This window comes from Dermacentor variabilis, chromosome 11, assembly GCF_050947875.1.
Source record: "Dermacentor variabilis isolate Ectoservices chromosome 11, ASM5094787v1, whole genome shotgun sequence".
Classification (NCBI taxonomy): Eukaryota; Metazoa; Arthropoda; class Arachnida; order Ixodida; family Ixodidae; genus Dermacentor; species Dermacentor variabilis.
Window position 1 is genome coordinate 10,842,677 of NC_134578.1, and position 15,271 is coordinate 10,857,947.

A 15,271-nucleotide genomic window follows, 5' to 3' on the forward strand; every position below is an offset into this window, starting at 1 on the left:
CAAATGCGGCCACTGTTATGACTTTGTCACTGCAGTAATGTTGTAGCACATGGTTGCATTCACACGAGCCCCTCCGACTGTTCTGGAATGTACAGTGATGAATCTATGAAAGCAGCCACTCTCTAGTATCTTGATTTGATTCACTGGTTGCTGACTATGCTCCCTTCTACCACTGTCACTTAAGTGAGTGAGCGAAAAAATTTGTTATAGGAGCTGATACAAGAACTTGTGTGAAAATAAGGTTCAGTATTTGCTTTTCTTCCCAAGCAAAAGTTCACCCAATAAGCTGTATGGGGACAGTATTAACAATCATTTTCAAGGACACGATCACTTTCGCAAGATTTCGCACAACTAGGCAACAGACACATCAGAGTAGATTAGCCGACAGCATTCCTGACACTGTGCAAAGCTGGTGAGCTTAGCTGGGAATGCTGTCAGCTGCATCTGCCGATGTGTCTGTGATGCTGAGTCACACAAAATCTCGCAAAAGTGATCTTATCACCGGAAGTGATCGCTCCGCGTCCCTGCTGTTCACATTCATCCTCTTGGCTAGCATTTCTGTCTGAGCACTATCGCTAACTTGTGATATAGAAAGCCTAAAGGAGTGTTCATACCTGAGGTGGTCAGTGCTTTCAGTTTAACTAATTATGATTAATTATTGATTTGCTTCTTAGGTTTGAGGCTCATGAAGATGGAAGTGAAAAGATTATGGACATGAGGTGAGCCTGAATTTTCTTTCAAAAGTTGCTTGTCCAACAGAATGTCAGAATAATACACCTTGTGCATTTTTACACTACTTAACACTTGAAATAGACATTATGGGGAAATTCAGGCGCTAACCAAGGACATTCTAGTTCTTTGGATGACCGGGCTAGTTGGTGGTTCTTTATATTTTTGAACAGCAAGCCTAACTAGAGGCAAGAAAAGGATAATTAAACTGAACACTTCGCTCATGCCTTCAACCTCTACTGCTGTTCAGACTATTGTTTTAGATCTTTGTTTTCTATCAATGAACTTGGTTACCTGTTCTCCTAAATCAGTGGCATGAGGTTTGTGTTGAAAGTGTGGTCAGACACTTGTTTGTTGTGCTTTATCCATTATGAAATTTGGCTTTACTATTTTATGAATGTGCTGGATTTACTTACTCACTGTGGTATGTGCCGCTCTTCCATGTACCTGTCGGGCTATAATCAGTGACAGAATTGGCAGTATAAGTTGATTAATATTGAAAGCAAAACCAGTTGACAACAGTGCATATTGGAACATTGTAAAATGAACACAGCAGGCAAGCAGAATGTAGAGTGGAACCTTGTTATAATGATGTCACTCCTTTATTATATATGCAGTATTCGTTATAAGCATAATGTTGAATTCAGCCCCCCAAAAATTGAACATCTTAGGTTCACTTCGTTATAGATGATAATTTGTTACATCTCTGTTCGTTTTATCAGGGTCCCGCTGCATTAAATTTTTTCTTTCGTGCCTTCTATGGCCACAGACTGTGTCTCTCTCTAAGATATCTGGTCTTTTTGTTTGTTTTGGTTTATTCGTACATTTTTGTATACCGGTCATACATGTGCATGTGCTGTGAGTTCAGAAGGAGGTTCTGTGATAAGATAGGCATTCCAGCTCCTTGCTCTGTATTCAAACATCGGTGCATCATTTCTAGACAATTCATATCTGTTTCCTTGAATGTGCCACCTGCCGTGAGAGCAGCATGCGCAAGCTATTGGAAAAGCAGTCGGGCAACTACGAGGAGCACAACAACAACAGCAGCGTTGTTGCTCCGCTGAGCAAAGAGCAGGAAGCCGTGGAGGCGCAGCTGTCTCAAAAGCGCGAGGAGCTCAGGCAACTGCAGGAGAAGACCGAGGAGCTCAAGAGGATGGCCGATGAGGTAATGAGAACCCATTCTAGATACATACCTTCAATTGACTGCACACATGCCTCGAGGAAGTGCAGATTGGAAAAATGTAAATTACTCCATCGTTAGGACTATAGTTCATGAACTGTACCAGTTTAAAGGTCAAAATTTCACAGGGTGCAGACTAAAGGGGATTATATTTTTTAAGGTCAGATGAGTGTGAGAATAACGAGGCCAGACTGCACCTGCAAATTTTTTCAGTGCCTAATCACTTGGCGACATCAGCTTCGGGATGATCGTCGCTGTACATGAGTATCATTTCCAGTTCAGTCTGGCAGCTTGTGATAAGCAAGCGAACACTGTTTGCAATACTCAAAAGTGGTTGCTTTTAATAAATTGGCTGCTTAGAGCAGCAGTTTTTATTCAGACAGCCCAGATGAGAGTGATTTTGAAGGGTTTTACAACTGACTCCCATATGCAATCTAATAACGTATCCACGCTGGCTGGCGGACCAGCTTAAGTCATCCTGGCTGACAATAAAATGTTTGCTTAACATCTGTATACTGGTTTCAGACAAGTTAAAGAAAACTTACTTTCAGTCGAAGTTAGTCCACAAGGATTATACTGTATGCATGGACTACCTAAAAAAACTTCTTCGTTTAGACCAAAATTGGTGCCTGCAGACCATCCACCAGATGCTGACTATAGTCTGAAATTCATGAAGCTTACTGCATCAAAAAAAGTGATAAGCTCATGAGCGCTCCATCAATTGCTTTGGCCTGGAAAAAATTTGACTACCTTGTTCAGTGACTGCATGTTATATATGTGAAGAATGGTGGCATGCATATGCAATGATTGAAACTTCTTTATCCTACATGACCTGCAGGCGTGATTTTTCTGGTAGGAAAGTTAGTGGAAGACCAGTGTGCTTCCTTTACTGTTGTTCTTTTTTTTCTCCTGAAGGGCTTTCTTTTCTGTCCGCATTGGAAATGTCACGAATGTCTAGCTTCCAACTAGCCCGGCTGTCAGGTTTATATGGTCGTTTAATTTGTGCTGTCTCTCTTATAGCCACATGTGCCCAAAGTTTTCATGTGCTACACATTGTGTCCAAAAGATGGCATGTCACATGAAGCCTGAAAGTTCTGTTGCCTTCGTGCATTAGCCATGCTGCAGTGGGCACATTTAATAATTGTAATGCTAGCTTTCCCACAAGGCAGTTTGCCAAGCTAATGTTTGTGTAGTTATTTTTACAATTAATGGCAAATAAGCACAGTTTGCTTGTCTTATGACATGGAACATTTAAATGTGACTCTCATGCAAAACCATGTGCAAGAGACAAGCCCCATCATGTGCAGCTAGCACTTTGTCTTCATTTGAAGGATAGCCAGCACCGCCATTATTCAAGCAAAGGTGTGGCGCAGAGAAGTGTACTTATAGGTTAGGGTGCACAACACTGCAATAAAGAAGTCTGAATAACTGAGCTGGTCTGAAAAACAGGCTTGTGAAGAACTGGTCAGCAGCTGTTCGTTTTTTACTATGAATACAATTGCTCATTACTCATACAAGTTGCAGTAACGGCACCTCAACCTACCTGTTGTAAAATGCAGCAACTGTAGTAAAATAATGATGGTTGATGTTGTCTACAACAGAATAGTGGCTAGAGCAAAAATATTTTGGCATCACTTCAACTTATAGTGAGGCCTAACTGTATTATTTTAGGACTGATTACATACAAAAAACTGCATAAGTTTCTGAAGCTAGCTCATACGTTCTAGTCTATACACAAGGAGCACACAGAGGAGGTTGCACTAAGCAACCGCTCTCCTAACAAAGATAATGTTTTCACATTTAACATGCGAAGTTAATTACTAATGGAAACAGATTTGAAAGCTAAGTCATCTTGTTTTTTTTTAATCTTGTTGTTTTTCCAGGTGACCATTATTTCTAGATTTTGTGTGCCGCTGTGGCAAAGTTGTTTTTAGAAAGCTTGGTATGGATGTTCAAAAGGAGCATATGCTGATTATTTGCATTCGGTGTCTTCTACTAGTGGCCACTGACTAAACTAGCTAACTTATTCACTAAGCCTATTCAGGAATCTTGACGATCTGAGCTCGTCACATGCTATCGTCACTTTCTCACTTATGGCAAGCCCAGCACTAGCGGTGGACATTTTGTCAGTATAGCTGTTACTATATTAGATTTTCCACACCATTTGCAGACATCTTTGTGTTTTAATAATAGTAGTCAAGCATATCACATTAAAGAATTAGCCGTTATGGTATCCTTTTTTTTTAATGAGTCCCGAAGGGGATAGGTATGGCTGCTCCTGCTTTCATACCATGAGGGCATATGCTGATTAGCATGCTGTTGTAGCTTTCTTGGACAATCCAGTAGACTACAACTTTCTGCTTCATAACTCGCTCTCATCACTTTCAGGCTCATAGAAAAGCTGAAGAAGAGCAAACAAAGCTTGAAAATGTCACTGAGGAATTGCGAAGACATCTGGAGAAGCAAGCTAGCGAAGAACAAGTAAGGCTGTCTTTATTGCTGTATTAGTAGTGTCAGTATTCGTGCACAAATAATGTCCTGACCTCCATTTCAAATTACAGTTGACTTCTGTTAATTCGACCCAGATTGGACTTAAGAAATTGATTGAATTATGCGGCAAGTCGGGTTAAACAAGATGCAGATAAAACGTCAAAACACACTGCTGATTCATTTGGCAGTTCTTGCCTGATTCTAACATGCCCCCGAATCAAGCGCGCGCTTGCTTTCAATGTGTCGAAGTAGAAAGCTAATGTAGAGATAACATAAACGCTTCTAAACGAAGCAGAAATCGAATGCAAACCCAACTTTTATTCAAGAAAAATGGGCAAGGATACATGTTGCACAGTGGCGGTTAGTTTTCTTAAGTCAGCTTCGCCGCACGGTTTAAAAGTCAGCTTTGGCGCAGTACAGCTCCGTTATGCGGCAAAGCATATAAATGTCTCGGACACAGTTTTTGATTCAGTTTTCTAGGGGGAAAAAAAGGCCTGTGTTACAATCGTGTGAATACCGTGATCAGGCATTCGGCGAGCTACTTTTGTTGCTGGAAAATCTTCCTAGGCCACGCCAGAAATATGTATTTTTGATGGGATATTAATGTGTGTTCAACAGATTCAGTCCCCTTAGCTCTGGAAAAACAGCCACTACTACTAATGCGGTTGCTGTTGGGATCACTTTAGAAGTCAGGCATGTGCATGCCGACTGGTCAAATTCTAATTATCCAACGAAGTCCAATTTTAGGATCGAAATAACAAAAGCTTGGATCATTAGAAATGTATAGACATCAGTTTGGACTTTCAGTTGGAATTGAATTTTAAAAAATAAAATTAATCCGCATTGAATTAATAAAAGTCTGCTGTATTTCATGGTCACAAAAATGCAGAGCAGATAAACCAACCTGAAGATATGTGTATAATGAGGTGTTGGTCGGGCGTGCTCTGTTCTCTGTTGCTCAGTGCCTGTGTCTAAAACATTGAACAAACTCTGGTGCAGGTACCTTTCTGTATCCTGTGTTGCATTAGTTATTGATAACACTGAACCAGAAAATTTTCTAGTGGTCTTGATTTTGGCACAAGTGTTCTTTGAGAGATGTACTGTTGTTCGCAGCTGCATATATATGTCTTGTGTGTGTGTCTGTGTTTGTGTTTGCATGTCTCAGTATTCCCTTGATGCATTTTTTTTCTTGAGTTGTACATAAACAAGCTATGCCACATGTTAACACATTATATGTGACACTGAATATGACCAGTGTCCCTGATTACAAATAAGAAAATGTGTGCATCAGGCCTTGACGCATTTTTTTTCTTGAGTTGTACATAAACAAGCTATGCCACATGTTAACACATTATATGTGACACTGAATATGACCAGTGTCCCTGATTACAAATAAGAAAATGTGCGCATCAGGCCTTCGTGCATAAAACTGCATACAATGGCAATTTAAATTTTTACAGAAAGCAATATAAAGCACAGTCACCAGCACACAGCAAAGCTCCAGAAACAATCTTATTCTTCATGTTCAGTCATGAAGTGTCTGGCACAAACTGCCAGACACTAATCTCTTCTCTTAGTTGAAGGACATTGTGGCTACACTGCAGTGCAGATAGCATTGCCATAAAGCCACATCCCAGGGCCAAATTTGTGAATTGACATTCACTCTCACTTCATGCTTACAGTTTTTTAATTGTTCGAGCCAGTATTAGGCACAAGAATGCGGTAAAAGCACACTCAAGAGGTCTTTCTGCTTTGCAACTCGCTTTTGTTTCAGGGTACAGCGCAGAGGATTGTGCAGCTTCAGCAGGAGCTACGTTACCTGACAGCAAAGGAGAAAGAAGTGCGAGAGAATTTTGAGCAGCTCAAAAACAGGCTTCAACAGGTTTGTTTATGAATGTCTTGGCTACCCGCCATGGTTGCTCAGTGGCTATGGTGTCGGGCTGCTGAGCACGAGGTCGCGGGATCGAATCCCGGCCACGGCGGCTGCATTTCGATGGGGGCGAAATGCGAAAACATCCATGTGCTTAGATTTAGGTGCACGTTAAAGAACCCCAGGTGGTCAAAATTTCCGGAGTCCTCCACTACGGCGTGCCTCATAATCAGAAAGTGGTTTTGGCACGTAAAACCCCAAATATTATTATTATGTCTTGGCATTGTGCAATCACTTTCCCTCTTTCCATCTGAACGTTGCCAATGCAAATTATATCTTGCATAACATTAAGTGGGCAGGATCACCACCTGTGGCTTGCATGCAATGTACAACAGGGCACAACCCACTTAATCTGCTATTCCAGTATTTTCACCCTACAAGGGCCCGAGTGGTAGCATGGAGCCACCACAGCACCATAGCTAGAGCTTTGGCTAACAGCTGGCCAAGGAAGACACACAGAGAGAGAGAGAGAGAGGGAAGCTCTTTAATCAAAACTGAAAAGGTTTGTCTGGTGCCATGCCTAGGATGCTAATTTACGTGAATGCAATAACATACAAAATCACGGCACAGGGCACATGACAGAGTATATGCAATTAACTTGAGACCAGTGTCTAAAAAAAAATTATGGGGTTTTACCTGCCAAAACCATGATTTGATTATGAGGCACACCATAGTAGAAGACTCCGGAATAGTTTGCATCACCAGGGGGTCTTTAACGTGCACCTAAATCTGCACCTAAATCTACGTACATGGGTGTTGAGATCAGTGTCGCACAGAAAGATTCATAACTGACCTTATACCTTAGGACACACAGGCAGTATTGGTCTGTGGACCAAGTACATTTTGTAACTCAAGGCACGATCCCCAAAGTACAATCTAGTGCAAATGTAGGAAAATGCATTTTTCTGTCTAGCAGCTTGTTTGATTCCCTGCCATGCCTGTCACACTTCAGTGGGGCAAAACATGAAAGTGCTTGCTTAGATTTTATGTGCATGGTTTTAAACCCTGCTTGGCAAAAATTAATTCCAAGCATGCCAATAATGATACCTCTGATTGTGCAGCATTAGGACTTGGAATCCAAATTATTATATTTATATTACTTTATTGGTATCCTCAAAATAACGCCCAGTGCATTAAAAAAATTAAATGTGAGTCTTTTTGCTTGTAGCATAATATTAGTAGCATTTTTAAACCTTTGCAAGAATAATGTTGGGTTTTCTTATTCATTTTTTTCAATATATGTCCACCTTGTTGAATTCATAGTTTTCATGAATTAAAATCACCTCACAAAAACTGAATTCTGGCTAGGCCTGCTTCCGGTTAAATATTTGTACATTACGTTGACCAATACTCACCTGTTCAAATATTTTTTCTTGTTGGCTTATGGCTGTACCCACTCCGTTAGCCCAGTGACTATGACGTTCCATTATGAGCTCGAGGTCATGGGTTGAATTCCAGCTGCGATTGCTGCATTTTGATGGGAAGGAAATGCAAGAACATGTGTACTTAGATTTAGGTGCCTGCTAAAGAAACCAGAGTGCTATTGAAATTAGTCCGGTGTCCCCTGCCATTGCATGCCTAATAATCATATTGAGGTTATTGGACGCAAAACCCTAGAATTTAACTTTAGAATCTTTTCTTTTCTTATGCTGTGTTTTTTTTGGTCATGGTAACACTGGCATGAGAGAGGTGACCGCAAATGCTGGCATGGTTTTGGTCATTTCTTTGAAGTGGCAAAAACAGTTACGCTGGAAACTTAGTGGAATCTACTGGATCATTCTTGGCTATTACAGTGTTGTTCATTCTTCATTCATTCATTCATTCATTCAAATAACTTTATTCAGTGCCCTGCGATTTGGTGGGGTGGACCTGGGCCCCGCCTGACAAAAAAAAATTCATAACCAAGGATATAGCTTTTGGGTGTGCCAAATATCTAGCCTATGACTTTTCAAAATGCTGTGAAATTAAGTAATGTGTGTTTAGCTTACAGAGTAGGCTAGATAAAATTATAGTACCTATTGGCAGTTTATTTCTAGAGACGAAGAGTAGGAATGGCTTCTGCCCCTTGGCCCCTCTTTGCTTTTCTTTCTGCCAGCTTTCCGAGCAGACAGAGCAAGTTTCCTCCAAAAAATGCAAAGCCTTCTGGAGGCCTCTGGGTGGATAACAGCTATATGTTTTTGAATACCTCTTAAAGAAGGCTCCAATATTTATGTTCTCAGTAACTAAGTAGTGGTGATTAAATAACCAACTCTCTCATTACCTTATGGTCACAATGTCAATACAGGGTTTGTAGAGCACATTTGAAAACTTCACTTGCGTTTGTTTGCAGCTTGCTACCATTTGTATCGCCCTTTCTTCCATGCCTAAAATAAGTCCTGCGAAATGCTTAAAAAGCTTCCACAGTCCATTGTTTCCATGCCACAGTGACTTTCCTTCAAGCATTAAAAAAAAATGCTATGAACGATAGTGCATCACTAACTGAAAGTGACGGTTTTTTTATTTTGCTCTGCGAACCTTATTACTGACATAGAAGTAATGAAAAAATTAGGCAGTTAATCACTACTTGTTAACAAGGACACAATGAATACTGGAGGCTTCTTTTGAAAGCTGCCAACAACATACTGGTGGTTTCATCCTACCAGAGTGGGCAATTTATTCCCAGAACACTGTGTTTATATTTCTTCTTTTTTTTTACTTGTTCTATGTGAACTGGGACACTTGATATACTGGTAAGGCATCTTGAATCTAGCTGTATGTGCCTGAGTTGGCATTTTCTCAATCAGCACATTGTGTTGTTTTTCTATAGGTGCCATGGACTAGCCATGGACGTGATTGATAATTGTGGAGGCTGTTCGATGCGGCGTCACTTTAATTCCGGCTGCAGAGTCGAAACTCGGCGGAACAACGTGCTAGTGTACTGTGTTCTACTTTAGTCTTTAGATTTGTCCTGTTGCTCTTCCTTTCCTCTTTCCTCCCTTCCTTCCTATCTTCCATTTCTGTGTTGCTGTCACCTCCCTTCAGAAGAGTAGGCAGGCGTTGTGCCCCTTCCGGTGGCAGTTGCCAGCCTGCTCCTCGCCTTCCCTTTCCTGTTAACTGTATATATGTGTATATGTGTTCAAAACAAATAATAATAATAATAATAATGCTAGAGCACTTTGTCAGCACCTTATGGCGGCCCTTTTCTTCTTCTTTTTTGTTTTCCTCGATCGTACAGGAGCGAGTGTATGTGCTGAGCAAACTTGAGACAGAGCAGTCGCGCCTCTATGATGAGATCAAGAGCCTCGAGATGAAGGAGCAAGACTTGAAGGACGCTATCGCCAAGCAGCAGCAGGAGCTGGCCCGTGTGGAAGAAGAGGTCAGCCAGAAGAAAGATGAATACTCGTCTCAGGTGAGTGTTTTTCAGCCTTTCATATTTTTTAGTGTTAAATAAAGGTCTTAGGCAGCAAAAACACACACAAAAAACATACTGGCATGCCTGAGAATGGCCCAAAGTACCGTATACACTCATATAAGGGCTGCACGTTTTTTCACAACTTTAACAAGATGCAGCCCCGACACAGAAGTGGTCAAATGAGTCCAATTTTTCCCGTCATGCCTGATCAATGTGCTTGCATGATCCACGTGGTCCTTGTATGACAAAATAGCATTGCTTTAATTTGTTCACGCATCACATCACACACCGGTTGCCTCTGTAGTGTTTAACAGTGTCACTGTCGTCGCTACTGAGGCGCATCTCGGCAACAGAATCTCGGATGTGCCTGCGACTTGAAAGCATTTCAGAGCAATGCCAAATGGCACCATAGTCCACAGTCCACACACTCAGAAACAAAGGAAGCAAGCTGCAGTTACACTTATCAGTTCACATTGAACATGTAGTAAATTTTGTATTGCCAAGATAAGATGTTACACGAGTGCAGCCCTTACTCAGTTGTATACAGTAATTTACTACAAAAGCTTTTCTGTGAGCCAATTTTTGTTTTGTTTCTCGTGAGGTGTGTGTGTGTGTGTCAAGACTTGAGGCGGTCACATTGGAGCAGGACATCACACTTTGTCACTTGCTGTGGCCCGCCCAGTCATCTGTTATGCTGCAACATCATGCCCTGTTATGAGTAGCAGCAGGGCATTTAGCAGCGCATTTCGCCTTATAAAATTTCGGGTAAGTGCACTGTATTGTAAATCAATAATGATGCACAAAGCGAGTTTAGACTTCATTGTGGTGTATAAAATGGCAAGTTTATTCAAGACGATGAGGTTAAGGTTGCTTCACCTGTGGATAACATGACCGAACATAATATTTATTTATTTATTTATTTATTTATTTATTTATTTATTTATTTATTTATTTATTTACATATACTGCCATCTTGCATAGCAAGATATTGCAGGAGTTAGTGCATACATATGTCAATCAATTGAAGAATACATTTGAGTGGCAAAAAGAAAACAAACAATACAAAAAACAATATCAGGAAAAGCTAGTTGAATAATGAACATAATTAGGTAATAAGTTAATAAAGTGAATAAATAGGTAATAAGTAAATGTGCTCTTGCAAAGACTGTATTCTTGTGTACCTCAAGCACAAGTCCTCCTTCAAAACTAAACATTGCTTTTGCATTTTTTAATGCAATAACGAAAGTGTTAATGGTACTCTGCAGCTTCATTACTTATTAGTAGTGCTTCATTTGTTTCCGAGTGCCACACACCATGAAGCAAGGTGGTCTATCGATGTAGAAAACACGAAAAAAGAAAACTTGAATTTTTGGGAAACTTTGAAGCCCCTTGCAGAGTGATGTAATTGTGAGAGAGAGTGCATGAACTAGAGAAATGGACAGTATACAATATTCTTCATCTTAATTTCTGAGCAAAGCTCTGTTACAGTCAAAAATTCTCAAATTGTCCAGCTTCGTTGGAAATTCTAGGTGTAGAGTGTTGTTTTCTAAGGGCAAGATGGGGGGGGGGGGGACGAGGAAGCATGTTTTTGTTCAACAATTGCACCTGATATCACAATCTGTCTTTCACTTCTCACTTAAAGATTCTGTTCTTATTTAAGAGCTCAAAACCGATATATTGCGATATTCCAACAGTTGGCCGGAAGTTAACAAACCACTACGGACTCTCTGTTTTTTTTGCCTATCACACAGACGAATCTCCTACAGGACGAGATACATCTTCTGAAAGACGAGCTCATACTTTCGACTACCCAAGCTTCGGAAAACTGGCGCTCCCTCCTGTCTCTTATCTCCGGCGCCCGCGATGACCTTCCCCTTCCCAAGAACACCGGTGATCTGGAGAACATCGTCGAGAGCATCCGTCAGCAGCTTGCCGACAAGAAACATGCCCAACTGGCCGAGATCCACGAAGAGCGGCAAAGCATCGCTGGGCAAATCGAAGCCTTGGCAGAGAAGCAGAAGTTGTTGCAGAGCTTTGCCGATGAAGCATCACCAGACGAAGATGGCTCAGGTGACCGGGAAGGCCGTGAAAGGAAAGGCCATGGCACAAGAACTTCTGGCGACGCGTCCTCCAATGAAAAGGGTGGCGGCGAGGACAAACTCTCGTCGGATGAGTCAGACAGTGAGGAAGTGAGCACTCTTGTGAAGGGAAGGCTTGCTTTCGTGGGTGAAGAAGTGCGCAAACTTCAGGAAGAGGAGCAGGCACTGGGCAGGAAAGAAGAGGACGTGGAAGTTGGCTGGCGGCATAACCTCGACACACTGGACTCGCTGCTTCCATTGCTCGAGTCCATGGTTGAGGACCTGGACAAGCTGGAAGGTTGGTTGTTTGACTTGACAGTGGAGCTATGGCTCCATTAGCTTAGTGACTATGACATTGCACTGCTGAGCTTGGTCACAGGTTCAGGCCCGGCCGTGGCAGCCACATTAGATGGAGGCAAAAAAATAACTAATAAAAATAAAAATTAGAAATAACACTTGTGTAAATAGATTTAGATGCGTGCTAAAGAACACCAGGTGGTCAAAATTAATCTGGAATCTCCCACTGTGGCTTGGCTTATGATCAGATTGTGGTGTTAGCACAGAAAACTCCAGAATTCTTTTTTTTTTTTTTATGCATGAAGGCAAGCACAAACACACAGAAGCAAGACAAGGTGAAATGTGCTTTGTCCTGTCTCCTTATGCTTTTCTTAATTGTCTTTTATTTTGTGCATTGTGCTTCATTATGAGCAAACCAGCACAAAAAAAAGTCTTATGTTTTTTACTTTTTTTTTTACATTCTTGGAAGGTGAGCAGTGCGGGAAACGACAGTGCATGAGCAGTGCACATAGATGCTTTTGTGTATTGTTGATTAAATGAAAGCAAGTTGGTGAAATTATTGTAGCTAGCTGAATAAGATCAAGAGCTGAAAATGTTTCGCTTGCTTTTTTTTCTCTCAAGGTTGTTTTCTATTTGCTTTGTTAAACTCGTTCACTAGATGTATCACAATCATTCCCAGGGTCTAGAGTGTGTTGTGGCTTTCTACATCCAAAAGAACTAACATTTCTTTTTTCACGCAATGATGGGCCACAAAATGTTTTGTAACATACTTTTGAAAAGAAAACTTTGCAGCTTAGTGTTCAGCTGACAGGTGATATGTTACAGATGGCTTGGAATGTAGCATGTACTTGTGGGTGACGTGAAATGTTCATTAGTAGACACTGCAATTAAACGACGTGCTTGAGAGACTAGATGTGCTTATGGGCCTTTCCATTAAGGCATGACAACATCCTTCGCTGGACTGTTGCATGTGGACGTAAAAACACATGCTGCCACTCTTTATTGTAATGTTCCGGAGAAAATCATGCAGCCACTCGCATAGCTCTCATTAGAAAAAATCTCCGTTACATGCCTCTGTACAGTGGGGTACCGTCATGCAGTGTTGACAAAAGCTGCCAATGAAAACATACAGACATGCTGCTGCTCATTATTTGACACTTTCAACAATAGCCAAGGTAGCTAAATTTTGGAAACCTGCACCAAGGCCAAGGGGCGTCCATAACGTTTGTATTATCTGTACCATAAGTATTGAACAGGCATACACAATAGACATCAAAATGAGCACACGGCTCTCTAGTTTTAGCAGAATATAAAAATTGTGTTCTATTTAGTACTTTGTAACACCTTTAGGGCATCAAACCAAAAATGGCAGTGTCCATTGGAAATGTTGGTTGAAGCACGAGCAGTGATCCGCTTTCGCCATTCGAAGGGGCTCAATGTCAGAGATTCATGTCAAGCTGGTGGTGGTTTATGGTGATAGTCACCGCACACTGCTGCCAGCCATTTTGTTTTGGTGTCCTAGCGGTGTTTCATGATACTACAAGAACACAATTTTTATATTCTGATAAAACTAGACACATGCACTCATTTTGATGCCTATTGTGTACACCTGTTTCAAATTTGTGGTACCAATAATAGGAACTTTATAAACACTCTTCATATTAATTTTGTCTTATATGAATATCATCCCTTTAAAATTGGTGGGAAAAGTTTTACTAGAACAATTTTTAAGCATCCTTCTGCAGTGTTAATTGGTGTAGGCGTAAATGTAAGTTCACTGCCAATGCAGGCACAACCTCCTCTGTTAAAGGAAAAATATTGGCTGAAACAGGAACACTGTTGGTATTATGCGCAGTGCCGATATCAGCGACAAGGTGAAGAGGTAATGGAAGCCTGACCTAGCCTCGGGATTCAACTTCCTTTCACAGTATGCCTTGCAAGCATGTTAGCTACAAGACCTCAACACCAAGATGAATCATGCCAAGACTACTAATGATGTATGGCCAAATCACACATTTTTCTATATGTGCCAGCACAAATAATATGTAGCTGAAAAGAATTACCACTTAATTGGACAGTCCTTCTAAGTTGCTTAAACTCTTCACTGAAACATTCATGATGTTCTCGCTCCTATATACGTTTTTCTTTCTTTTTAGGTTGCATATCAGAAAAGGAACAAGACGTCGCCGACATCGAGAGTTCTGTGAACCAGTGTAACAGCAAACTCACAGGTGTTCTCACCGAGAAAGAAAACCTGGAACAGCAGCTCCAGAAGGTTATTACTTGCTCTTACAGTTATATGCATTCAAGGAGGATAATGGCTATGTAGCACTGTTTGCAGCCTTCCTGCAATAGAACCCTCATTGACACAATATACACTGGAACATAAAAAGACGCATGTTAAGAGCTGATAGAGCACAATACCAAGGAACCCAGGATCACATTGTCTTCGCACTGGAATCATGCAAATGCGATGTAGCAGTTGGGAAAGACTTGTTTTTATTTATTTATTTATTTATTTATTTATTTACAGGTGAACAAGAGTGTAAAAGAAAACAAAGCACCACATCAAATTCACACTGTTAACAGAAACATTTATAAGTCCAAGTAAAGACAGCTAATATATTTGAAATGCCATAACCAGCAGGGTATGACATACATGACATAAAAATCAATGACTCAGTGAATGACTAGATCATGACATCATAACTGCCACTACAAGAGTGACTGCAGTACATATTCAAAACCACTTTCACATTGTCTTGCAAAAACATACTCAAGTAGTGCATTCTATTCAATGATTGTACAGCGGAAGAAAGAAAGGTGCTATAACTCGGAATCCATCGAAAGGGTTGTGCTGTATATAAGCTGAGTCAAGATCCACGTTTTGTGGAACAAGTAGCTTACATTTAAAGCAAAGCTTTCTTTGGCTCTTGACACCTGTTTTGTGGGGATAACTGTCTGGCCCAGTAAACTTAGCAGACCCTGGAAGCATTGTAATCAAAGGTGGTGACTTGGTAGACCGATCCTGATAACACTGCACAATAGGCTTCTTTGCAAGAATTTTGATGTGGCTTGTAAAGTGGGCTGATCCTTGAGGCATTGCAACATCACACCACCAACATGCTCCCTGGCGTTAACTAATGGAGCAATCCAATAACTGTCCCCATCAGAAT

General features: G+C 40.9%; 1 protein-coding gene across 2 annotated transcripts in view; it reads left to right on the forward strand.

The window, feature by feature from the left end:
* Klp98A (kinesin-like protein 98A) overlaps window positions 1-15,271 on the forward strand; it is a 68,818-nt gene that overhangs the window by 34,516 nt on the left and 19,031 nt on the right. For both annotated transcript variants that reach the window (XM_075674197.1, XM_075674198.1), the window contains 7 exons: window positions 675-719; window positions 1,717-1,894; window positions 4,298-4,390; window positions 6,174-6,281; window positions 9,544-9,717; window positions 11,472-12,096; window positions 14,252-14,370. In XM_075674197.1, coding sequence (XP_075530312.1) covers window positions 675-719; window positions 1,717-1,894; window positions 4,298-4,390; window positions 6,174-6,281; window positions 9,544-9,717; window positions 11,472-12,096; window positions 14,252-14,370 — 1,342 coding nt within the window. The remainder of the gene's footprint in view (window positions 1-674; window positions 720-1,716; window positions 1,895-4,297; window positions 4,391-6,173; window positions 6,282-9,543; window positions 9,718-11,471; window positions 12,097-14,251; window positions 14,371-15,271) is intronic.